Source organism: Centroberyx affinis, unplaced genomic scaffold (assembly GCF_046629955.1).
Source record: "Centroberyx affinis isolate AG114_WGS23_722 - 3 ecotype Tasmania unplaced genomic scaffold, CSIRO-AGI_Caff_v1 ptg004590l_1, whole genome shotgun sequence".
In the NCBI taxonomy this organism is placed as follows: Eukaryota; Metazoa; Chordata; class Actinopteri; order Beryciformes; family Berycidae; genus Centroberyx; species Centroberyx affinis.
In genome coordinates this window covers 313,794-339,855 of record NW_027282208.1, presented here as the reverse complement: position 1 = coordinate 339,855, position 26,062 = coordinate 313,794, and the positions used below count along the sequence as shown (strand labels likewise).

Genomic DNA, 26,062 nt, shown 5'->3' with positions numbered 1-26,062 from the left:
ACTTCCTGGATAAATAAAGGATTACATTTCAGCTTTAGGCTACATGTTAGGCATTTAGGTGACGCTCTCGTCCGCAGCGAATTACGAATAGCCAAATTACAAGCCACCGATCGTAATGAGTGTAGGGATCAGAGGCACGGTGTCGTCACAAATTTCCTGTGACCCCGTCATTATCTGAGTGAGGGAAGTGCTAGGAAATGAAAGAAAATAAGAGGTTAGGTGACAGGTAGACAGGACCTTTGTCGACAGTAAGATTGACGCTTAGTAATGACAATGGAGGTGAGGGAGTTCATAGGACTACAAAGGAAGAAAGCACAGGTGTGAGGTAAGAGGTGAGACTAGGCGCCTTCACATTATCATTATCACCTTTATCTCAAGTCAAAACAACATGACATGTCCCATATTGCCAAATCCTTCAACTCACTCACTGATAACAGGGAATTTGACACACCTTCTGGAATTGGAAAGATGTGTGTGTGTGTGTGTGTGTGTGTGTGCGGGGGGGGGGGATGAGTTTCTTGTGAATGAGATCCTCAAAATGCGCTCATTTATGCAAATACTGTATATTTCACGTCATTGAGGTTTGGAAACCAACAGTAATGAAGCCTGTCAAGATCTGGTTTCACCCCTCTGCATGGGAGATTCACATAGAAACGTTATCACTGTTACACTGAGTTCAAGCAATATGCTGCATTTGTACCACACAGCCATTGTGGTCATATCCATTATAACAGGGCTTTTTGAACTTTTTCATGTTAAGGGTCTTCAAATAGACACACATTAGGCCACAGACACCCGTTTTTTTCCCCAGACGTATAACTGTCTGTGCTGTACATGGGGGGATAGTAGCTGTGAGAGTGAAACTCATTCTTGGGGCGTCCTGTTGGCTCAGTCAGCTAAGGTGCATAAGGTTTGAATCTGGTTGGACCTTTGCCACATGTCATCCCCCTCTCTCTCTTTCCTTCTATCTCTACAGTCAACTATCAAAATAAAGGAAAAAATAATCTTAAAAAAAACATTCTTCTACATTCTTTAACTGGGATAATTTCTAATGAATTGAAAACGAATCCTCATTTTGCTGGGAGACCCCTGGAACCTCCTCAGGGATCCCTGTGGTCAGCAGAGCCACTGAACAGTAACCCTGGTATTCAAGCAACTGCTGATGTAGGATCAAAACAATGATGTAAATGTCTCCTATAGTGAGCCAGTTTAGTGATCAAATTTTATTTTGTAACGATTCTGAAAAAGTTATTCGAATAAAAAGGCTGATTAATGCTGGTGTTCCTCAGGGTAGGACACTTTTTGTTCCCTTCCCGGTGGACAAAATGTTTTTATCCATCTGTCACAGCGATGGATGGATTCCAAATTTCACCTTTTACCTTTACTCTTCCACCAGCCAAATTGATTTTAGAGAAAGGAATCTGCAAATGATGGTTGATTACCTGCCAAAGTGGCTGATGGTACAGCAGGCCAACTGGGATTGAACAGATAAAGCATAATAACTGTGGAGGTGATATTGAGAAACAACATAAGACTAGAGCAACATATTGGATACATACTCAGATACACCCAAAGGTATGAATTTGGGGAAAGACTACAGTGTATTTCTTTATTTTTTTTGTTCAATATGGACAAATGATCCTCTCCTTAACTTGCCGTTTACTTTAATACACTGTTCTGTTAGTTGCCTGTATGTAGTTGTAGGATTTTATTTGTATGTTGCTTGTCTCTACTCCATTTCCCAGGATTCCTAGAATCAGGAAGGAAATCTTGGCCTCCTCTGCTGATTAGGTTCAGCTGCCTCTAATTAATCAAGAGGTTATATAGTCTGTCCATTCCAATACCGACATGTGTTCTGACTAAGGCCTTGCCATGGGCCGAAATGTTAATGACTTTTTTAACCATGATTTCTTTGAAGCTGAATAAACAAAGTTGGTTGTACTGAGAGCACGAGTTGCACCTCTCCAGTGTTTTCTAGATTTTGTATTTTTGGCTGCACTTGCTCACAGCTGGTTGAAGCACCCTCTGGAGCAGGTGAACTTACCAGCCACGGCCAAAATTCACCAGAATTTAGCCAGTTTTTATTTCCCCATCCTGTCTACCAGCTTTTCTGAATCTAAATTTCAAAAGCCTTTCAACAGTCAGATCATGCCCCAGACTTGACTATGATTAGGTAAGACAAGCTTGAATTAAACATGCTTATTGTTAACTGTAACCCACCTGGTGTCAAGCCTTGAACTCAACTGGACCTTAATGCACGGGTCACATTTTGAGGCAATGTTAATGGACCAGAGTGTCTTAAGTCAGTGATTCTCAAACTTTTTCATATCAAGGACCCCTAATTTAGTCCACATCAGGGCAACGGACCCCACATAAGATTTTGTCTCTTGGACCCACATCTGAGAATATTCTTATTGTTATGATACTGATATGATTTTCTCCAGAGTTCTATGAGTCTGCATTGCAGGTAAAGAGATAACAGAGAAACTATGATCAGAACAGTCATTCTTCTACATTCTCTAACTGTGTTAACTTCTTGTAAATGAAATAATGGTGAAGTTTAACACTTCATTAATTTGCTGGGGACCCCCTGGAACCCCCTCAAGGACCCCTGGTGGTCCCCGGACCCCACGTTGAGAACCACTGTCTTAAGTAGTGATGAGGAATGGCAAATAGTATAAAGTGAGCGTAATGATATTTAGAAAAAAGTGGAGAGAAAAAATACTATTGGTCATAAATGATAGCAACACTTCCCATCTGCATTGCTCTAAACTGCTGTTGTGCATCATTGCCTGAATATTGACTTTTTATAGTGAACTCACAGTTGATACATCTCTCCCTAAAACAATAGCCCCATCTGGTGGCAGAAACACACTTGACTCCAACCAGTAAATATTGGTAGTATAATAATATCAACATGTTTTCTTTCATGTACACTGATTCCATCTAGTAAGTGAAAAAGTTCTTGTGAAACTGCCCTTATTTTGGTGGGAAGTTCATCTTTCAGGCCATCCAGTGATGAGAAACTTCAACATCAAATATGAACAGTGACATTCATTCAGGACAAAGGACACAGGAGCCGCTCGAGTTTGTGATCACATGAGCACTTTGTTATTTAACATCCATAGTAGTTTGATAATGTCATACGTACACGTCATATAGCCTGGACACACAGAGAGAAGAGCAGTGTCACTGATGCTGAAGGTATTTACAAGCAGGAGGAACAGCTTGATCTCTGCCAGGGCCGGAGGCAGGCGAGGGAGAGAGAAAGCAGAGAGAGAAAATGGAGGAGAGAGAAAGTGAGAAGGTAGAACCGGCACAATTTCTCTCTCCTTTTCTTTTTTTTTATTTACCCCAACAGCTGACCCTTGTAGCGTTTTAAACCCCAACATTTTAATATTTCAGCTAAACTGGTGAAAATCAAAATTTAATCTCTCTTTCTCTCTTTGCCCTAAGCCCCCCCCTCTCTCTCTCTCTGGTTGAATCACTACTATGTGTTCAGTACTTTCTGTCTCATGTGAACTGTGAACAGCCGAGGATGTCAATGAACAGCAAACTGCCTGGAGGAGCGATGGAGAGCGAGAGCCCCACATGACGCCCGCGCGGCCATCACTCGCCATGCCTTCCATTACCATGGGCAACTTACAGTATGGTCAGCAGGATGTCAGCACTGAAGCTTAAGCTTATACTTGCTTCCTGTTATTAACATAATAATGCATTAATAAATCGGTAATAACATTCATACATATAGCTCTCTCTGGCAAAAATTAATCATTGAAGTTTTTAAATATATTTACAATTCAAGGAGAATTAAATATTAAAATTATTTTTGCTGAATTACATGTGAAAAAAACAAAATATAAAAAATAAAAGGACTGTACACAAAGGCAACAAAAAAACGAAAATTAAAATGGTCAAATTATGATCTATGTAATTTTTGCAAAAAACTACACAAATATTCATTCTTCCATTCATTCCTTCATTCAGGCATGAATGTACATTTTACCATTTCATAATGTGTATTATTTGGACTGGGCAAGCTGTATACACTCAATATTTATCCAGGTATATATAGCCACAATTTCAGCTCTTTGTCAGCTGCATCATACAGCTCAGTCTGAACCTAAGGCCACATTTTACACCTGGGCATGACAGGTAGCACATACTAACACATGAATGCCCACAAAGCCACCATCACAAAATGTGTTGGGGTTTCCCTTTAAGCTATCTCTTAACCATCAGAAAATATCCACATATATATCTTTGTCTCTACAATACGTTTCTTTAGGTCAACATGAATCCCTGTAGACATAAAGCTGGAGGAAAATGATGAGTTGGACACATCATGGCATGTACAAAATATCATGTCAGGACCAATATTAGGTCAAGAGCCATGAAGTGTCCAACCCAGCAATTCCCCCTTATGGTTCTTTATCAAGCACTTTAAGGCATAGACAAGATTTACCCCTCGCTATTACGTCGTTATTACTAATTCATTTTGTCAGCGTCAAATTTCAGAACAGAGGGGCAAGGCTGGGGCAAATCCCCAACACATTCATAAAGACCTCCATAGATCTCCAAAGCTATATTTTGCTTTCATTGGACATCCTTCCCTGTTTTCAGCAATCGTCCATTCAAATGCTTTCCTCAGCAATAACTCATTGAATTAGTCAATAAATAAATAGAACTCACCACATGTGTAAGTCATATATGCATTTACAGTATGTACCAATAGATAAAATGCACGTGTATAGCTCAAACTTTATAGCCATTTGCTTGATCTTGTCCTCTTCAAAAGCCATGTAGTGTTCTTTTGATGAGAGTTTGGAGATTAAGGGAGGGAAAAGAGGTGTGTGTGGGGGGGGGTATGGAAAGAACACAGGTGAAATAAGGACAGTGGGGCAAAATGTTTTTGCTAGGTTACATGCACTAAACCAATCTCCTTCCTTGCTTCCTCCCACCCGTTGACAAAAGGTTTCTGTCCCATCACTCAAAACCTGGGAGTGAAAGAGGAGGAATGAGAGGATGTTACACATTTCATCTTGCTCATCAGTCCATCCATCCAATCCTTTGTGCAACCATGGAAACAGGCCTCGATGATCGATGATCCAGTAAGACAGATGAGGAATGGAAACAGGTTCAAACTGTTGTCGTTTTGCGTTCTTTTCACTTGGATGGTATCGCCACCTATACAAACTCTAGTGTGGTTTTCTACTGTACAATAAGCTACTAGAAAACGCAATGAGAGTAGAGCAGCGACCAGCCTTTTGCTGAACCACATGCCTTCGCAGCTTGAACAGTCAACATGTGAACAAGGTGCTCCTTTTTTTTAATCCATTTTACTGAACTTTTTTAACCAAACCACCCACCTAAAACCTTACTACAAAGCAAGTTTTCACAGGCTTCTACATGAAAGAAAAGATAGCAATCAGCCAGTAAGTAAGCAAGTGGACATTGAACTTACTCGTCCTTGGACTGGTGGCAATAATTAAGCATTGTGTTCAAGGTGTGGCACAGCTAGGTGAATGTACAGAGAGTACGGCAAAGTGCAGCTAGGCATGGTATATATCATATTGTGAAGATTACCGTCTGTGGCTATCCTCCATCTTATCTTGTTCTGTCAAAAGTTGAGGATAGATGGGACAGTCACACAGTTATGCTTGGAGCACAGCTTCACGCAGAGAAAGGAACGGCACACTATATGTTAGATAGTGTTTGATAGCGTCTATGGGTCTTTGTTTCTTGTCTGGTCTTTTGGTCTTTGGATGTATGCATGCATACTTGACTGAATGTACCCTTGGAGTAGATGTGTAGTTTGTGTTCGTGCCTGCATGCTTCCCTTGCATGTGTCTGTACATCATCTTCATATTTTCAATTATGTCTATTTTTTTCTGGAATTATCCCCAGTGTATAGCTATCACACTCTGACCAGCCAAAATCTCTGTACGCTCAGCCAAAAATGGAGTTTTGTGTGCAGTTGGTATGTGGCAGGGATACCCTCTATTTCCAATGCTGTTTGCCTTCAACTTTTTCATTAGTTCCTCTTGGGACAGCTTTGGCTCAGCGCTGCCCTGGCCCAGTGGCATCTTGGCTGTCCTCCATGCTGTTGAGGGTAACATAGATGATGGGGACCAGGCCCCGGCTGGATCCCAGGGAGCAGAGCAGCCAGTCGGGGTCGGCCTTGCTCAGGACCCGCAGTATGTCGCCCTTGTGGAAGCTCAGCTGGCCGGGCTCGGTGGCTATGTGATGGCACAATGCTCGCACCTCACTGAAAAACGACAGAAAAGATGAAGGGCAAAGGTGCAAAAGTGAGAAAAAGAGATGGAGCGCCATAAATATATTACCTATCTTCTAACAGTTATTTTTACTTACACTGTATATGGTAGGGATGGGACGATATATCGAAATAATACATATCGCAATACAAAAATGTGAGAATACGTAGCGTGGGCAGAAAATGAATCGTGATATCTACATTTTATTCTGCTATAGTAATCACAAATGAGACGGCTTTGCCCATCACAATTTCACAAGCTCTTCATCCAAAATTTGTAATGACATTTTTAAATTGTTTACTTTCTAACAAGCCAATGCCATCGCTAGAAAGATTTGTGACTCAGAAATAAACATATTTCTGCACAGTCATACTTTGTTGTCACTGAACTTTTATTTATTACATCAGATCGTGGTTGTATCGAATCATGAATCCCATATCGCGTATTGAATCACATTGTGAAATAAGCATATTGTCCCATCACTAATATAGGCTATAGTATATGGTCATTAGAACTACGGACACCATGTCCCTGTTGATTTATAAACCGGCGCTAGTTTTCCTGACAAAACAGCAGGATCAACAGGACATATTTGCTTACCATTGAGACTGTTGTTTGGTTTCAGGTTGTGCTGCCAGTGTCAGAGGTGTGGTTTGAGTCTGAGTGTGTGGGGGTGAAGCCTCTGCCTTCTTCCCTGTCCCCGCTCCTATGGTCTGAGCTACAAGGTCAAGAACAGACCTATCCAGACCAAGCCAGCCTGATGGTGGCCTGATAGATTCAAACAGAGCAAAAACAAAGTGGACAAGTGTGAAAATCATTGTATCGATGTATCGATAAACACCCACAATACTGTAAGATGCTTGGGATAAAACACTGTGTCTGACGTTGTAGCATGCTACTCACAAAAGCTAATGGGCTAATAAATAGCTACAATGCTAACGCGGCCGTGGTAGTTAGCATTAGCATTAGCATCTACCAACATAGTACCCGGATGTTACGCGGATGTTCAAAATCAGCTGTTCAGAGTCTCATGTTACGTTGATGGTGAAGCTTGGAAAGGCAAACTCCAACACTAATAGCAATTACAAGTGAATGTTTTACCACTAAAAAGTCATCACATAGAGCTTTATGTTGTGACACTGTTGAAGCCATGTCCAGCTTTAAACTCACCTGCTCTTTTGAGTTTTTGCCCTCTGTTCAGCTCCCTCTACCCTCGAAGGAGAGCCCACGCTCGATCCAAAGAGCCTGCCCCAGCGCATGCTCTGTCCCTGTGAGGGGCTTTCCTCCTGGGCTGCAGCCTGCGCCCCAGCCCCTGTGACCCCCACAGCTCTCGTCTCTCTCTCCTGGTTGAGAACGGACTCCGGCGGGCTGCCCATCCATGACGGCCTTCCCCTGGATCCAGCCGACTCCCCGCTGGAGCTGCTGCTGCTCTTCCTGCTTCTATGCCCCTCCCCTTCCTGGCTTGACTCCGCCCCTTCCACCACGCCCTCTCTGGTGGGCGGTAGCTGGCCCTGTCGTCTCTCAGAGGACTTCTTCCTCTTCTCGCACTTGATGAATTTGGACCCCTCTGTGGATTGGTCGATGTAGACCTGGGAGGACTGCATCAGTTGGTACCACCAGCCGGCCTGCCGATCCTGCCGCTGACGCCCCTCCTCCGACGAATCCCTCTCTCTCTCCTTCCTCCTGTCCTTCTCCTGCCCATCCTCACAGTCTGCTTGGCTCTCTCGTCCTACACCTTTCACTCTCTGCCCGCTCATCCCCCTCTCCTTCCACAGATTGGAAAACCCTACTTCCATCGTCTCTCTGCTGGCAAGCCCGGCCGACATACTCTCATTCCCCGCCCCCTCTTTTCTCAACCCAAATTTTACTCCTGCCCCCTCTCTTCTCGACCCGACCCCTTCCATCCTCGGCCAGGTTCCCTCTCGTCTCAGCCCCGCCCTCTCTTTCCTCCCCTCGGCCCTCGAGTCCGCTCCCTCCCTCGCTGATTCGCTCCCAGTGGTGCTCCACCCCCTCATGAGCTGGAAAGTGGAGCGTGTTGATTGGTCGACACCCTGGCCTGCGGAGCACAGTTGCTCCTTGCGGCGGAGATGCTCCTGGCCCTTCTGGAGGAGGTGCGGCTCAAACAGCAGGTCCAGGTCAAAGGGGAGGAGCGACAGCGGCTGCAGCAAGAGGAGGAGCTCCTCAAAGAGCGGCTGACACGCCCCCTGCGACAGGGGAAGGAAACCCCACGGGTTGTAGTGGGCTGCTATAATATCTGAAGAAAAGAAACAAAGGAGGAAAAAAGATCAGAACAAGATTACTGCAGAAGAAGGGAAAAAAGCCTTGATGTTAGACTTGGGTAAAGAGGAACATCAAAGAACTGCTGGTCTTTTGAAGCTCAATGGTTACAGCATGGCGCTGATGCTTCCAGGGTTAGGGGTTTGATTCCCACTGGGGCCATGCATGCTAAAGATGCATGCACCCATAGAAGTGTAAGGCAGAAGGCACTGAATAAAAGAGTCCACCAAATGGCACAAATAACTATAGAGTCTTACCTTCATGTGTGTAGAGGTGATTGAACCAGAACTCCAAAGATCTCAGGCTGAAGAAAGAAGGAGAACCACACATGAAAAAAGCAGCAGTACAAAAGCACAGACTTGATATGGAGTCTCTTGCAGCAGAACTTGTCATTGTGTGTAGAACTTTAAGCATCATCTTCCTTACAACTGAGTCTATAATTCACAGCTGACATTATATTACATTATAAATATATATCCCAGCAGCTGCACATTTGATCTGGCAGATTAAAGCTTGCAAAAAACCCAAATAAGCTAACAAGTGTTTGAGCAAGGTGCCCTTTACACATATGAGGCAGCCAACACAGTTACAGTAGCATGGGTGTGGGCAGCTTGGAGCAGACTTCACTTAAGATTCAGGCGTAAGCTAGTGAACCTCCAGAGAGCTGATGATCAAAGCCCAGTATCTGTAAGACTGTGTGTGTGTGTGTAGGCATGTGTGTATGCATAAATGTGTGTTGCCGATAGATCCAAGCTTGCAGCTGCAGAATCAAGAAGCAACCTCAGTCTTTGATAAGTCACAGTACTTGACAATTCCACAGTGGCTCATTTCGGCTGCTGGTATACTATCAGATACAATAGAAGAGATAGTAATATTAAAAAGGAGATAATATAACTTGTAGGAGCTAACAGTAAATAATACAATAAAGATTGTTTGAACCTCACAGCCTTTAAGGTGTTTCCTATTTCGGTCCTCTTACCTACATTGAGTGGATACACAAACAGTTTGAAGGGAATCTTCCGTCTTCCCCTGCTTCTCTTTTCCCAGTTTCTCTGTTCCCTGTCTCTGTTTATTATTCATGAAATACAGTGCTTCTATATGTCTGATTCACAGATTCATGCTAAATTCAATGTGATGCCTAGTTACAATTCCCTGTCGCAGGCATAAACACGCCAAATGGTGAACACTGACACCAAAAAATGCTTTTTATTTTCCTTTTCTAGTCTATTTCAAATAACTTGATATTGGAAGAAGCCTAGACTTGATTATGCCACAAGACATTTATCACAAAGATGAAAAAACAATAATATATTTGTGTATTAGAAATACATTCTTTCAGCTTCCAGAAATCAACCTGTGACTCTCCCAAAATTAGTTCACAAGCTCCTCAGTTGAGAACCATTCATGTGCAGAACATGTGGATGGCAGTGACAGTGAAAACAGGGTGGAGAAAATTGACTCACTTGAGCAGGCCGAAAATGAAGGCGTTGAGTCTCATGCTGTGGCTGGTGAGCTCGGAGTACTGGCTCACCTTGGAGAACAGGCTGTGGAGAACACGTGTGGACGGGCCTGATGGAGACAAGCGTACAAAAGACTTCACTACATTACCCATGAGCACCACAGCCTTGTCAACCACTCCCCTATAATACAGTAATTCAAACGGCTCTTATCACTGTAAATAATTGTACCTGGATCCAGCCTTTTAAAACATTAATTTCCTTTTTCATTTGAACAGTTTAATTCCACAATGAGATATCCACCATTTTAAACATGTGACCTATACACTAGGGCTGCGACTAACGATTATTTTCATTATCAATTAATCTATTGCTTATTTTTTCGATTAATCGATTAAGTAATTGCTTACTTCAGTCTGAAAAACAGACAAAAAAACACAAAGTATTCATTTTATAATGATATTTGTGATTATCTGTGAAATTATTGTGATTTAAAAAAAACAACTATATTGTGGTATTTTTTTGTTGTTGTATGGTTGTTTGTTTTTGAGTTGTAGAGTCTGGTGTGGAGGGTTTATATCCTGTACCAGAAAATTTTCAATAAATTTCAATAAATTTCAATAAATGAAACAGAGAAAAGCAAGCAAATCCTAGCGTTTGTGAAGCTGTAACCAGCAAATCTTTGGCATTTTTACTTGATAAATGACTAAAACGATGAATCAGTCATCAAAGTTATAATCGATTCATTTTCTGTCGATTGACCTATTAATTAATCGACTAATCGTTTCAGCACTAACCTACTCTAACAAAAAGAAAGACTTCAGCAAGAAACATGGCTGTTGTGGGGGTTGAACCTGTGACCTTTCCAGTATGGGAAGGTTTCTAGGCCAACATGCTGCCATAGCTGTCGTGTCATTTCATATGGAAGTGGTAGGCGGAATTAAAATGTACCAATCAACAACCAAACTGTACCAACATTGATTGACAATGATTTTTGAGACCCCCACTCTCCACCACCGTCCTCACCCAGCTGTGTGGAGGCCTCCACCAGGCTCCATGGCTGGCAGCGCCGCTGTCCGATGATCAGGTCCAGAACGTAGGCCTTCAGGCCGTCCTGCAGTACCTCATGCAGGGCCGGGCACAGGTACTTCAGGATGAGGTGGCCCACGTTGGGACTCACCCAGCTGTTCCCCAGCTTAGCCTGGTGGGGTGAAAAGGTAAAGGGGGTAAGGGGAATGAAAGTGAAATAGATTAAGGAGATGGGAGAGGTGATGGGGATCAGAGATGCAGAACGAGAGGAAAGTCAGAGTCAAAAATGTATAGTAGTAGACCTAGCTTTAACATGAACACTGAACTGAGGAAAAAAGAGATCATCTGTCATGTTTCATCTGATTGTGATTCCAATGTAATTTACCAACTGAAAGCTTTTTTAGGTTCTATCAACTGACTGATAACTTGCTATTACTTTGATTATGCTGTACTGATATTCCGAAGTTGTTTGTTGGGAATCAAATATGGTTTCTGAATTTTGCTGAGTGAGCCTTACCCAGCCAGCAGTATCAGTTGTCCTTTTGGCTTCAGTTTGATGGTACATTTAGCGGTCACTGCACTGTTTTGTCTGAGATATAGTTGCATTAATATTTCCATTGCATAGTGCTATTTCGTCTCCGTTAAGCCAGTCTCAATGGAGCCACCAGTTTATTATTATTATTAGTAGTAATTGTAATGGTAGTGATAGTAGTAGTTGTAAAAGAAGTAGTAGTAGTAGTAGTAGTAGTAGTAGTGGTATTATTGGTATTATTGTTATTTTTATTATTCGTAGTATTTGTAGCAATAGTAGTAATCATGATAGTGTTATTGGTATTAATGTTTTAAAATTGTTGTTATTAATAGTAGTAATATTAACAATTTATTACCTTGGCCAAACCTTAACCAATTGTTTTCCATAAATAATGTGAGCCTTAAGTTATCTGGCAAGCTATCTCGCTCCACAATGTAATATTTTGATGACCCGGCCACATAGGACTGAAGAGCCAATCAGATTCATGGAAAGCCCTGTAGAAAACCCTCGGATGATCCTACCTTCACATCAGGGTCTCGGCTGGTACCGAAGTGAGCCACGATCAGATCAACCGCTGTGTTCACGGCTTTCACCAGACCTGACAGAGCGGCAGGGGGAGGAGAACAGAGAAAGAGGTCAAGTACTCTCCTTGATGTCTGTTTGCAGTGAGTGTCACTTGATACAAGCTTCTTTCATCGTACATTTTTTTTTTCCTCTGTGATATCCTATTGACTCCGAGAGGGATTTCTCTTTTCCCCTACAGGGAGGTCAGAGGTCAGGTCAGCTGCAGAACAGCACCTAGGGATTCAGTGTCTTGCTTAAGGACACTTCAGCAGGGTGGATGTTTGCTGACATGGGGATATGAACCTGGATCGTCCGGCTGAAGCACCCTGCTGCCTCAAGAGGCTGTGGATTACTCTCTTCACTGTCAGGCCTCTTCCCAGTGAGTGGCACTTGATAAAAGCACCTTTCATCTGATTTGAATCCCCGTTTTCCTTGACAACAACACTGTGTAGTCTGGGACTATGATTCTCGAAATGATAATCTGCGTTTTTTATTTGACACTGTCCATCATGGCTGACAAAAGCACGCCAAATTTGTTCTCCAACCACCAGGTAATCCAGATGCAAATACAGGTTAAGTCTAAACCTTCTCTCTCTCTTTGTCTTTGTCTCTCTCTCCTCACATCTCCCTCATTCTCTCTGTCTCTCTGTCTGTCATGCACAAACACACACACACGGCCTCACCTCTCTTCTGCGCCAGGTCGACAGAGATGTGGGAGTGTGAGGAAGAGGAGGAGGATGAGGAAGAGGAGGCGTCGGGGGACAGGCAGAACTCCTCTGGCGGCTTCTCAGTCAGGGAGAAATAGTCCGGCAGGAAGTCGCTGTAGCTCTGCTGCAGCTGCCTGGACGACTGGCCCACTGCTGACACACACACACACACACACACACACACACACACACACACACACACACAAACGTAAGCACATACCTATACAAGCATAAAAGGATTTCGAGGAGCCTTGAGGGATCCTTTAAAGTGCAACCATAGGGGAACCCAAGAAGGTTCCTTGAGGAACCCCGACATAAAGCGGTCATGAATCCTTATTACAGACTAAAATGCTTATTGGCTCCTTTGGATCTTACTCGACTTTGGAACTCGACTTTTCAAAGATGAATTTCACTAAACATGTGCTTTGTAAAGCCAATAGAGATTGTCAGTAAAAACCACCTCATCTGCCTACAGCTACACAATAGTTACCAAATGTGGGCGAGCGAGAATATGAACGGTTTCATTCCGAAATGCTATGAATCCATTTTAGGAAAAAAATCTTTAAAAAAAACACAGATGATTCTATTATTAAAAAACATATAATAACTAAATAAATATTTAATATTATCTATTCTATAACTTCTAACTTTAATAGTAGCCCATAATCTGCTTTACTTTCATTACTGCAATAACATTTAAGGCGTTGTAGGCATTGATTTTTCCAAATGGTGGACACATTAATTATGGAATGACACTCTTCATATCTCTGCAACTGCACCACCCTCCATTGCGTACAACAACCATTGGCAGTAAAACAATGTGCACCATTGAGCCGTCCCAGGGCGTGGCCAGAGGGGGCTGATGGGAAGTCAAAGACGTTGCGCCTGGCAGATCGCCCGCCCCTTCGGGGGTCCAGGCTGCCAGACAAGGGGGCCGAGGCAGCAGCAGAGGGGCCAGCTGACACCCTCTCCACCCCCAGAGGGTTTCTACGACGGTATTCCCTCCATTTCAGAGCCTGGGGAGAGAGGTGGTGGGCTGTTGGGGGTTAGGGTTATGATTTGGGGGTTGGTGGTAGGGTTAGAGGATGAATTGATGAGTAAGTGGATGTGGATGGATATATGGGGAAGAAGCAGGGGAATTAGGGCGAGAGGCAGCGAAACAGCGGAAAGGGTGAGGAGATCAATCATGGAGGAAAAGATGGAGTGATGACAATAGGAAGGAAAGAGTGGGAGATCATGGATAAAGGGAGAGGAGAAAGAGAAAAAAGAGAACTGTAAGTTTGTGCAGAGGCTTAGCTTCTCTTACAGTAAGTCAATTCGCTCTCTCATCAACAGCAGCCGTGCTCATATGTATCTTCTGTTTCATTCCTTAATCTTGCAGTGAGGCTAACTTCAACATCAGTAGTTGCAATGGATTAAATTTAACTTAAATGGCTGTTAATTCAGACTAAGTGATTGTATCTATCCTCAAGACACAGATGCAAAAAAGCAACTGTAAAGAAATTAAGAAAGTTAAAAAAGGTCGGAAAAGATGAGAACAAGACAAGAATAAAGCTGAAAGCAAAAGAAGTAGATATGAATAAACCCGGGTCAGTATGTGTCTGCACATGAGTGAGCATGCATATGTATATGTGCTTGAGGGTGTGTGTGCATGCATGTATGTGCGTGTGTGTATGGATATGTGTGTGTGTATGTGTCTGTGTCATGTCCTTGAGTATCTATGTGTCCCTGCTTTGTATCCAAATGGAATCTATTGCCAAAACAAACGCCTGCCATGATCTCTTTAATACAATATCACCTCCAGGGAAAGAAACCGGACACAACAGCAGCTGAAATTCATTAGACACTTTTGCAATTTTATCATCTGAATATGACCTGCCAGAGTGAAAATTTACCATCAGTCATTTGGCTGGCGACTTCTGTTAATTTCCCAAAAGTCACCACATTTTAGACACACTTAAGACTTTTTTTGGATCCCTACCATTGTGTGTCCTGGCTCCCGACACCTTGCTTCCCTCTGACTGTTTTGCAGAGTCGAGGCACCCCAGGGGGCTCAGTGTGTCACTGGGCAGCGCCGGCAGGCTGTGCAACGCCCCGCGGTGGTAACAGTGGCCCTGCACCGGCGGCAGCATCGGCGGCACCGCGCCTCTCTTCACCCCCAGGGACGGAGGAGGAGGGGTGGGGGGTTTGGCTGGCGGGGTTTGTAGTGGGCCGAGGCCTGCCGAGAGCGGGCAGGAGAGGCTGTGGGAGGGCTGCGGGCTGGGGGTGCAGGTGGAGCAGGTGCCCGAGCTGGGCGCCCCCTGCAGGCGGACCGGGGAATAGCTCCCGAGAGGCGAGGGCCGAACCGATCCGGGAGGAGGGGCCGCCGTGGCCACTGCGCCCTGGTACCTGTGCACATTTTCAGCTGCGTCTTCACTCTCCTCTCCTCCCGGACCTCCAGAGCCGGAGCCGGAGCCGGAACCGGAGCCAGAGCCGGAGCCGGAGCCAGAGCCGGGTCGGGCCTGCATCCCGGAGACGTAGCCGGTCAGCAGGGGGAGCAGAGGCTTGGGCTGAGGGGGCTTGGAGGCAAACTGGTGGTGGAAGGTGAAGGGCTGGATGGGGAGGGTGGTGGGTCGCTGGTCCTTACTGTACCGGACCACCGCCGGGCGGCCGTCTGAGGAGCTGGACAGACCGCCTGGAGGAAGACAGGAAGGACGGACAGAGATAGAGAGAGAACGAATAAAGAGACATTAGTACAGGTTAGCATTTGTTAGCATAAAAAAATCCCTCTGCTCTTGTCCCCCTCACAGACCGCTCCTTATGCTTTTATGACAACGCCAGGTCGCCATTGTAAATAAGAATTTGTTCTTAATGACTTGCCTGGTTAAATAAAGGTTAAAAAAAAATAAATAAATAAAACAATAGAGCAATTTTTAGAATAGGAGCAAAATGCCTAATTGAGAATAGGCTTGAATAAAGCCTAATAAACAGACAAACAGAAAATTGCCCAGTCATGATTCACAAAGTTCAACAGCTCTTATCACAGACAGCCATGCCACTGTTAGAGACACTCCTGTGACACACACACACACACACACACACACACACACACACAGGCTAGACCTGAAGATACTGCGTCAGCCGTGCAGGAGAGACACCAGCGAGGAAAAGCCTTTTTCTGCACTTCTTCTCTGTCACTGAGTCTGTGTGTGTGTGTTTTTCTGTGTGTGTATGTGTGTGTGTTTTTCTGTGTGTGTGTATGTGTGTGTGTTTCTTGATCCGCTGCGCTGTGTGACCGAAGGGAGCGTGTGTGTGACGTCGGCGACATTGCGCAAGCTGTTTGTCTCCCTTAAGGCCGGCCCACTGCTGCCACCTGAGCTGGGTGCAGCGACGCCTCTCGGCCACACGGGGCGGCGTTGAGCTGCTGTGGAAATGTCATGAGACAGCAACACAACACACCCAGCCATGAGCTCCCACTGGGGACAGAGGGTAAAAACACTGCCTCACCCTCTCTCTCTCTCATATCTGCTCACTCATCCCTCTAATTGCCCTTTTCCCTCCCACCTCATCCATCTTTCCCTTTCTGCATCTCTTTCTCTCTCTTCCATCGCCATTTCCTACCTCTCTCCCTCCCCATCTCTCTCTCTCTTTCTGTCCTCTTCATCACCCTTTCCTCCTTCTCCTTCTCCTCCTTTTCTATCTGCCTCCTTCCCTTCTCTCTCTTCTTCTCTTCAGCTCTTCTTCTTCTCCTATTTCGTGCATGAATCCATTAGCCAGCCAAGGCTTTCCTTTGCAGCTCCCACGCTTCACGTTAGCATCATTAGCGAGCGAGCTGCTTCTTCCCGAAGGCTTTCAGAGCGCTCGGCACCGGCCTGCACGCTGCGGTGAAACGACGCAGCTGACTGAAGTGAAGGCTGATGAATAATATATATGCTCTGGGACGTTGCACAGCGTCTCATTATAATCCTAAATCACCACATGCTCTTTATGGATATAGTGCCAAAGACTGAAGTAGATATCATGGATGTATTTGAGCTATGTGGAAGGCATGCCTGCCATTTTCTCAGGGATGACCTATTTCATCAGGTGTTAAAAATTGCTCTCTCTCTCTCTCTCTCTCTCTCTCTCTCTCTCTCTCTGCCTCTCTCTACCAATCTTCCACCTGCCTTACACATTATGCACTTCAAAGAGTGAGCTTTCTGGATGAAGTGCTGTATAATTTTCCATCCACACCTCAATCCCGTTCAATCAATGAAGTCGTCCAGCATCCCTCTTTTATCGGCCTGACAGCCCCCCGGTCCTCTAGCTATGTTTCCATCCGACTGTCGAGCAAATTTCAAGCAAACGAATGTCGCAAAAAATAAAATGTGCATAAATACACAAGCTTCAACAACATTTCCATAAGAAAAATGGGGTCTTTATGCTATGTCATTCCTTTTGTGACAAATTTGCTACACTATTGACGACTGATATAACACAAAAGTGATTCAACCTATACCCAGGTTATGAAAGGTTTTACATTTGCTGCTCTAAACACTCGGTGTCCCAGGAAATCCGAGGGAAAAAAACACCACAGCACACTGAAGAATTTGTGGACTAGCACTTGCTAAAGGCCGAAACGTTTCAGCCTTAAAAGATTGTAAAAAGAGTGTGTTCTTTTTTGCTATACTGAGGAAATTTTATAGAAATTTGCAGTTTCCATGCAGCCTTTCTAACTCAACACTACAATATACTTGAAACCAACTTACTGCTACATGTGGACGGTCATGCTCAATGAGGCCCACCCTGCTTTGGATATGAACCTCTATGTTACTACCCCCATCCTTTTAGCCTTCTCTCCCTCTGTATCTTCATCTCTCTTCATTATTTTTTCCCCCTCCTCCCATCTCACTCCAGAAGTGTCTGTTTCTTCTTGGACTTATTGCATCAGTTCCCCACTGCTGTGTGGAGGAAACTGAAGTAAAGTGAGCTCAGTGGCGCCTTGAGGTTTTGCTCAAATAGAATAGATTTTTATTACCCACAAGGAGAATCTGTCTTGCGCATAAATCAGGCCAGCAGTGCACGGAAACCAGACAGTGCCTACCTGCCTACCTGCATACTGACCTACTTACATACCATGCTCATTCATTCAGAAACCTTAAGCTTCAAAGAGCTTAATGACATCCAAACCTGAATCTAGCAGTGGAATTCAACATGAATGAGGGGGCAAATCTTTTTTTTTTTGTTTATATTTGTGGAGGTTGGTAATGTTGACCTGAGGCAGCATGGTTTATTCTGTGTGAAGTGGATGTGATGGGTTTAAAAGATGACATCATTGTCAAATAAAGCATTAGATGAATTTCATTCCAATCCACTGGTGTTTGGCAGAACAGCGTGCCACTGCATTAAAAATTTGACTCGAATTGATAAACTTTATTCATCACCAAAGAGGTAAATTCTTTTTTTTGCCCTGTTGTTGGGGTTCGGGTTTGTCTGGCGACCAACGAAGACACGCCCACTTGTGACCCTGTTGCTGGCACAAACACAGAATGGTGAACTTTGACACCAAATGATGATGTTGATTTCAGGCTGCGAATATTGATTCATTCACAAGAAGACGCTGAATACGGTAATAAATTTGTATATTAGAGATATGTTTTCCCCCACATTTTATATATAATCTCAGTAAGTAATTTCGTGACCTCCGGCGGGGGTCCCAGCCTTTAGGTTGAGAAACGCTCTAATAGAGAACAGCTGGGGACTCCTAGGACATTCCATTCCCAATCCGCTTACATTCAACTGTCCTTGGTCTTATTCCAATGGAATTCCAAGCACTCACTCTGTGTGTGTGTGTGTGTGTGTGTGTGTGTGTGTGTGTGTAAGTCTGCATGCTTGTGTTTATCTGACTTGACATGTACAACAGGCAGCTGAGACTGAGCTTCATACGGCGACGGTGGTGACTGTTTTTAACTCACAGAGCGGCGACTGGGCTCAGACCGGTCACTTTACTGCATAATGTCTTTTCAAATGAATGGGGTCGCACTCGACTGAGAGAGTATATTTCAACGTTTAATTAAATTATGTGATGGAGAGAGAGAGAGAGAGAGAAAGAGCGTTCCCGGTTCTCCGGTCCGCCGGCCTTCATTAGCATCTATCATCATAATGAAGGGTGAGAGACGGACACGGCAGGGTCAAAGACGTTTTGTCCATCGTGTAATTTAAGTAGACGTCGAAACGCATTCTCCCGGTCAGCTGTGAGCCCATTCCCTTGAATAGACTGTTGTTCGAACACACAAACCATCCTCAGCGCTCGTGTACCTATCTCCGTCACATGCTCCTCATGTTTGGCCCGTTCACAGCTGCAGCCTGTTCAGATATTCACCCGGCCTCATGCGCCTCTAGATCTCATGCCACACACGTCTCAGTGACAATTACACTGCGGCTACAGCTGTAATCAGCAGGGATAATATTTGCTGTGTAGTCTTCTGCAGTATGCGGTTCACAGTGATATTCAATATATAGTTAAAGGTTAAAGCGGTAATGAGCAAGATCTTTGTTTTTTATTTTGTCTCCACCTTTGTCATTAAGCGCTCATTGCTGTGGTGTTTGCTGCACTGCACTTCCCAGAGACCACCTGTCAATCAAACAGTGTGGGCGGAGCTTGGATTTTCTTTTGATGCAGTTTGAGTTTCTGTAGGTGGCGCTCTTTTCTTTGTCTGTTCAGCCATGGTGGCTATCACTTCAGACAGAATTGTCAACTCATTACACTTCATTTCCATCTCCAGTCTGACATTGCCTCCACTCTAACCGATTTCCGTGGGGGAGGGGGATTCGATTTTCCCCAACCAATCACTAGAGACCAACGTATCCGCCTGAATCTAACGTCATTTTAAGTCGACACTGATGCGTAGCCATGACAACACCAGAGACGGTTCAGAAAGTATAGAGCATCTTTGACGATTTAGAACAGCCTCGATAGCAGCGTCTATCTTGTCTATAGCGGTCGCCATTGTTGTTATTACTCCTCCTTGGTTCCGGCGCACAGCTTGACAACAGCTTGACAACAGCTTGACAACGTTAGTCCCGTCCGTGGCGCTGATTGGCTAATCATTAGACCCCCCCCGGCGCTCATTGGACCGATCATTTTCCAGCTGAGAGACCGCTGTTTCATGTCACGATGCCAGACCAGAATCAGTCAACTTGATGGAGTGGGCGGAGTCAAAGGTCTGGACCCAGGCAAGGCTATTGTTGTTCATGCTAACTACCCAGTTCTTCTTCTTCTGTTTATTCCAAACAAAGTGGAAACGTAAAACACATCACTTCCGGTGGGCCAGAGGAATTTTCTAGGTAAGAGCTACCAGACTAGACACTAGAACAGCAAATGTAAAATGAATCATGAACTGAGTATAGGTTGAATCACTATTGTGTGTTATCAGTTGCCATTCATGCTCCATGGTTTGTAAACTGAATTAAAATCTTAAAGGACTCAGCATTTCATCATATCTTACTAACCATGATAAAACGCACGCTTCAGTGCCACTGAAAGATTGCATACCATACACCCACATGCACACACACACTCATGAAGACGAACACACACTCGAATACACACACACACACACACACACAAGCTTGTCTGCACTGCACTTCTGTGCAGACAGAAAGTGACATCATTTTCTCTGCCAGCATGAAGAAACAATCCCATCTAACCTTCCCCTGTTTTGGGGACGAGTCGGGCCTAGGGGGCCTGGACACACACGCACACACACACACACACACACCCACACACACACACACACACACAAACACACACACACACAGGGTCTGCTGGTGTCGAGCTCAGTGGGGGGTTTCTCTGCAGCATTATCTATTCTCTCAGCTGATTGATATTCTGAACACGTTTGCCCCACTTCTCCAACCCTTCACTCCCCATACTGCTGAGGAGCGTTATTTACATACACACACTGCACCACTCTGTCCCTAACACTCTTATACATGTTGGCACAAGGGCATCATCTCACAAACACACACACACACACAAACACACAAACAAGCAGGTGTAAACAACGTATGCATACAGGAACAGACAAACCCCAATTCATACAAACAGTCATCTGTCTTATGCCATTGGAGCGTTCATGTGATAAATCCCTTGAAGGTGTGCTGCTGAGCCTGGATCTACACTCTAAAAACTAGGGGTTCTTCGGGGAGTTCTTCTAAGATCCAAAGGGATGCAATAAGCAACTTGAAGAAGCCATTTGTTTAAGGTTTGTGGAAGTAACGTCAGGGTACATGAACCACTTATGAAGGGGTTCCTCAAGGAACGTTCCGGGGTTCCCCTGTGGTTTCCATCTGAATAGCCTCTAAATGTTCCTTCAACCTTTTACTTTTTAGAGTGAAAGAATTAGAACTGAACAGAGTTAAAGCTAATGTGTGTGTGTGTGTGTGTGTGTGTGTGTGTGTGTGTTTGGGGGGGTCCATATAGATGATATCTAACAGGGTCCAAGGTAGGGCTGGGCAATATATCGATATTATATCGATATCGTGATATGAGACTAGATATTGTCTTAGATTTTGGATATCGTAATATCGCGATATGTCATAAGTGTCTTTTCCTGGTTTTAAAGGCTGCATTACACTAAAGTGATGTCATTTTCTGAACTTACCAGACTGTTCTAGCTGTTCTATTATTTGCCTTTACCCACTTAGTCATTATATCCACATTACTGATGATTATTTATCAAAAATCTCATTGTGTAAATATTTTGTGAAAGCACCAATTGTCATCCCTACAATATTAGGTATTTTGGTATTTTGTCAAAAATATTGTGATATTTGATTTTGTCCATATCGCCCAGCCCTACTTACAACTGGACATTAAGCCCACTTCGTAGAAAATACCGAGATATATATCGTGTATCGTCCTTCAGCCTAAAAATACAGAGATATGATTTTTGGTCCATATCGCCCAGCCCTAGTCCAAGGGTGGATTTTTCCTTTAAGTACTCCTAGAAGCCCTTGTACTCTTTAGAATGTAGTTTAGCCTCTGGTTGTGTAACAGTGGTTGGTGGCGTACCTTCAGCCTTGGCCCGGGTCTCCCTGGCGCCTAGCGGGTGTCGATCCACGCTGCCTTGGCTGTAACATCGGGTGAAGGGAACCGGGGACAGGCTGCTGCTGTGGCCGTCGCTCTGGATGTGCTGCTCCGGGATCGGAGAGAAATCCACTGAGGAGTGGGAGTGGGTGGAGTAGGTGGAGGAGAAGGGGTCTGCGGCCGCCTTTTGGGACGGCGACCCCCCCGAGCCTCCGTTTCTCTTTTTGCTCCTGGCGATCTCTGCGAAGGAGGTGACCCGCGGCGGAGGGGGCGGGGCTGGGGCGGCGCCCTCGCTAAGGCGGACGGGGCAGCTCAGCATGCGCTCCAGGGAGCCCAGCCGGGGGGGCGGGGACTTGTCCAGGTTGCGGTCGTAGCTGCGGGAACGAGGGCGACTCCCCGAGGAGGAGGAAGCCCCGCCTCCTACAATGCTACGGCCAACCAAAGGAGGGGAGATGTTGACGTACACCTGGCCTTCAATCATGGCGGGGGCAGCTTCAGCTCCGCCTGCTGGCTGCTGTTTCTTTTTCTTCTCCCCCTCCTCCCCCTCCTCCTCCTCCTCCTCCTCCTCCTCTTCATCGCCATCTCGCTGAATGGACAGAAACAGAGGGAAGCCCAACAGTTAGTTGAAGAACGCAACAACAGTTACATACTAATCCAGGCAAGAAGTGCATGAATCATTTGAATTTGCTTATAAGCACCAAATTGATAAATGTGGTATGCATTGCCATTTTGCGATCTATGTCAGTCATTCAGATGGGAAAATGGAAATGCTCTAAGTTATCTTAAAATCGTGATTTGATTACATTTCTTTACATAATATTGAATTTACCACAGGCACAATGATCTGAAAAATTCATATTTCCCTAGCCACCATTGTATTCTTTGACCATCAAAAAATAGACGTAGACATATTTTTTCAATGCTGTAATGCGCTCCATTTTCTCTAACATGTTCATAAATACTTATCTGAAATACTAAAATTAAATTATTAGTTGAATATCATTAGTTAGCTCACAACCTATGATATAAACAGTAGGGAAAATCTTCTCAAACAGGGGTCCCTGGGAGAAGATTTTATCAAATTGGGTCAGGGACAAATGACCTATTTAAGGGTCTTTGACAAAAAAAACCTTTGGGACCTCCTGCATTATATAATGAATGTACAGCAAACCAAGGGCCTTCGAGGCCTTTGCTCCCGATTTGTTTTGACACAGCAGCACTGATACTACTGTTGTCTGATATTAATATCCTATGGCTTTACATAATTGTTAAAATAATCCTCAGACATGATGATATCAGATAACCCCAGACAGTGGCTGTGATCTAAATAGAGCTCGTCACGCACTAATAGCAGAAACACCTGCCTTTTCCTGGCGTCACAGCTATTTTAATTTTAGGGCTTAGGGCATTTTAGGGCTGATTTTACTCAACGTCAGCTACTTGTTATTTGTGCATTTTGTTGTTTTTGAACCATTCTCTTCCATTTCGAGTCATTGTGTAATTTGGTTTCCGTTCTGCTATGGCTCTGTTTGCCATCTTGATTTTTTTCTCCTGTATTTCTTTTGAGGCAAGATATATTTTTATCAATCCTCTTGGGGATTTCTTTGTGTTACTTGCACAGTTTGTATTTCTTACCTAAACTAAACACAAAACCTGAACCTAAGCCATTTGTGACATGCACACTAAAGGAGGGGGAAAGAATCCCCTGGGAAATATTCCCTTGAAAAATTCCCTGCTGCCTCAACAGGCCTAAAAATATATATATATATATATATATCATGTAATCATCTCCTGAATTCTATGAATGTTATTCTTCTAGTATTTTTAACATAGAGCAAATGCTGCAAATAATGAACAAATAATTAGAAACACTGCAACAATATATTTGGAATTGAGAAATCAAGGGTGTACCCATGTGGTTTTAAAGAAATATCTTATGTCACTTGACCACATGTGGACCTTCTACATACAGTGGTAGCCATTGTGGAAGTCTCCCTTCATGCTTGTATCCTGCATCTATCTTGCATATCGATCCTTTTCCAAACAATTTCTCTTGGGGATGGAGCAAAAGTGCAGCAATAATTCACAAGCATGCAATAAAAGCTAGGACTTCTTCAGTGGCTACATCTGTATGGATAAATGTTAGAGAGATATTCTGGTTACGATAGAGTGCATCACATTAATGAATTTTTAAAGCTATTGAGCTGTGATTCTCCACTTACCCTAGATGACTCTCCATCCTCCTCCTCCTCCTCTTCCTCCACGCCCTCCTCAGGTCGTCGTCTGAACAGGTAGTATTCGCTGGGCTGGGTGGGGGTGGGGCTTCCCTTGCTGTGCTCATCGGAGCAGCTGGTGACGGAGGAGCCTGCGGGACTCGGGGACGACTGGGACGAAAGGTCGCAGGTCACCAGCTTGTAGTAGTTCTGGGTGGCCACCACCAGCCGCGCCTGGCTCTGCAGGCAGGAAGTGAGGTCACCGGACGACCCTGAGTGCGGGGGGTGGTAGGAGTTGCAGTTGGCGTCGAGGTCCAGCAACCCTTGATGTTCCGCAGAGCAGGAGCAGGTGGAGGAGGTGGACGGATGTGGCTCACGGATGATAGGGAAGGTGTTCCCAAGGCAGGAGGGCTGTTGCTGCGATTGAGGAGGTTCAGTAGGAGAGGTGTGAAGGTCCAGATAGAAAGCTCCTCTGGTTGAATCTCGCCGGCCTCCCGGTGGATCAGAAACAGAAGAGGTGCAGGAGTGGTCGGTGGAGCTGTTGAGGTTGGCGGGCGCCGAGACCGGGGGCTTCTCCGGGACACCGTTGTTCATCTTGTTGTAGATGGCGCTGAAGTTGACCAGCACGCCGTCCGAGCTGTTGCAGGAGGAGTCGCTGCCGTAGCCTTGCTGGCACTCCGAGAAAGGCTCCGAGAAGGCTTCGGGAAAGTGCTGGGGGAAGTTCTGGGAGAGTCCACAGCAGGAGCAGCGCTGGGCCGAGGAGCTCGAGGAGGAGGAACCCATCTTGCTGCTCCGCCCGCACCGCATGGGGTGATCTTCATCTTCTTCATCATCATCACCCCAGTCTTGCTCTCCACAGTCCATGGACATGTTGGAACCACTGCTGCCGTGGCGGCGCTGGCTGTCCAATCCTAAGATGTCCAGGTCCTCCAGGTGGGTGGAGAGATCGGAGGCCACGCCCCTGAGGGACTCCCGACTGCCTCCTCCCACCGATCCCCAGGGCTTTCCCAGACTGCTGTGCAAAAGGAAGGGCTCTGGAGCGAAGCCCAGATCATGCAAGTGGAAAGGAGCTACCCCTTCATCGACGGCGGAGTTAGTGTCACCATGGAGATGAAAAGAAGAATCCTCCAGGTAACCACTGAGGTTGTCACCGTCATCCTCCTCCTCTTCCTCTTCCTCGTCATCTTCAGTATTGAGCAGGAATGGATTGTGACGCAACGGATTTCTGTTCCTGGGCTTGACCCTGGGCAACGTATGAGCCGTCATCAGCTGGTCCTCCGAATTGCTAGAGGTAAACGATGAGTCATCGCTCGCTGTGCTGCCTCCTCTCCCGCCGCCCTTCCCTTCTCTTCCTCCGGTGCGGGAGGACCAGGAGCCGCTGGAGGTCTGGATCAGGCTGCTGTAGAGCAGCGCCTCCCTCTGGAGGACGTCTCTCTCGGGAAGGGAGGTGGTGCGACTCAAGCCCAGGTTCTCTGGCTGGCTGAATAGGTTGCTCCTCTTCAGCGAGCTCCCGCAGCCACCCTGCCGGCCCCCCGACACCTGGCAGTGCACCAGGGGGATGTGATGCACGATCAGGGTCTCACCAGACAGCTTGGGAGGGCTGTCCATGGTCCAGGAGGGGGGGGACTGGATTTATAGAAGCAGAAGAAGACAGAGAGCTGCTTGGGTGAGGGTGAGGTTAGAGGTAGATAGGTTGTATTCACACACTACTTGCTAGGCCCAGCTCTGCAGGGCTGCCTGGGATTTGGAAGGAGAGGTCGAGGAAATCGACACCGTGGTCAGAGTGGTACATCTGGAAGAGAGAGAGAGAGAGAGAGAGAGAGAGAGAGAGAGAGAGAGAGAGAGAGAGAGAGGGGAGGGAGAGAGAGAGGAAAGGTGTTACAAAAGCAGGTAAATACAGACTCCAAAGCACACACATCCGCATTCCTCATCCACGGCCATCTTGTGGCCATCTTGTAA

At 45.3% G+C, this 26,062-nt stretch overlaps 1 protein-coding gene across 1 annotated transcript; it reads right to left on the bottom strand.

Annotated features, from left to right (window-relative positions):
- Window positions 1–3,109: 3,109 nt before the first annotated feature.
- On the bottom strand, window positions 3,110–25,711 carry rusc2 (RUN and SH3 domain containing 2). The gene is made up of 12 exons (XM_071544455.1): window positions 24,113–25,711; window positions 21,876–22,476; window positions 14,823–15,515; window positions 13,668–13,877; window positions 12,818–12,991; window positions 12,092–12,168; window positions 11,036–11,210; window positions 10,016–10,121; window positions 8,810–8,856; window positions 7,446–8,529; window positions 6,876–7,043; window positions 3,110–6,268 (listed from the first exon to the last, which is right to left on the bottom strand). Exons 1-12 carry the CDS (start codon window positions 25,709–25,711, stop codon window positions 6,061–6,063), a joined length of 5,142 nt encoding a protein of 1,713 aa, XP_071400556.1. The 3' UTR covers window positions 3,110–6,060.
- Between the last annotated feature and the right edge of the window lie 351 nt (window positions 25,712–26,062).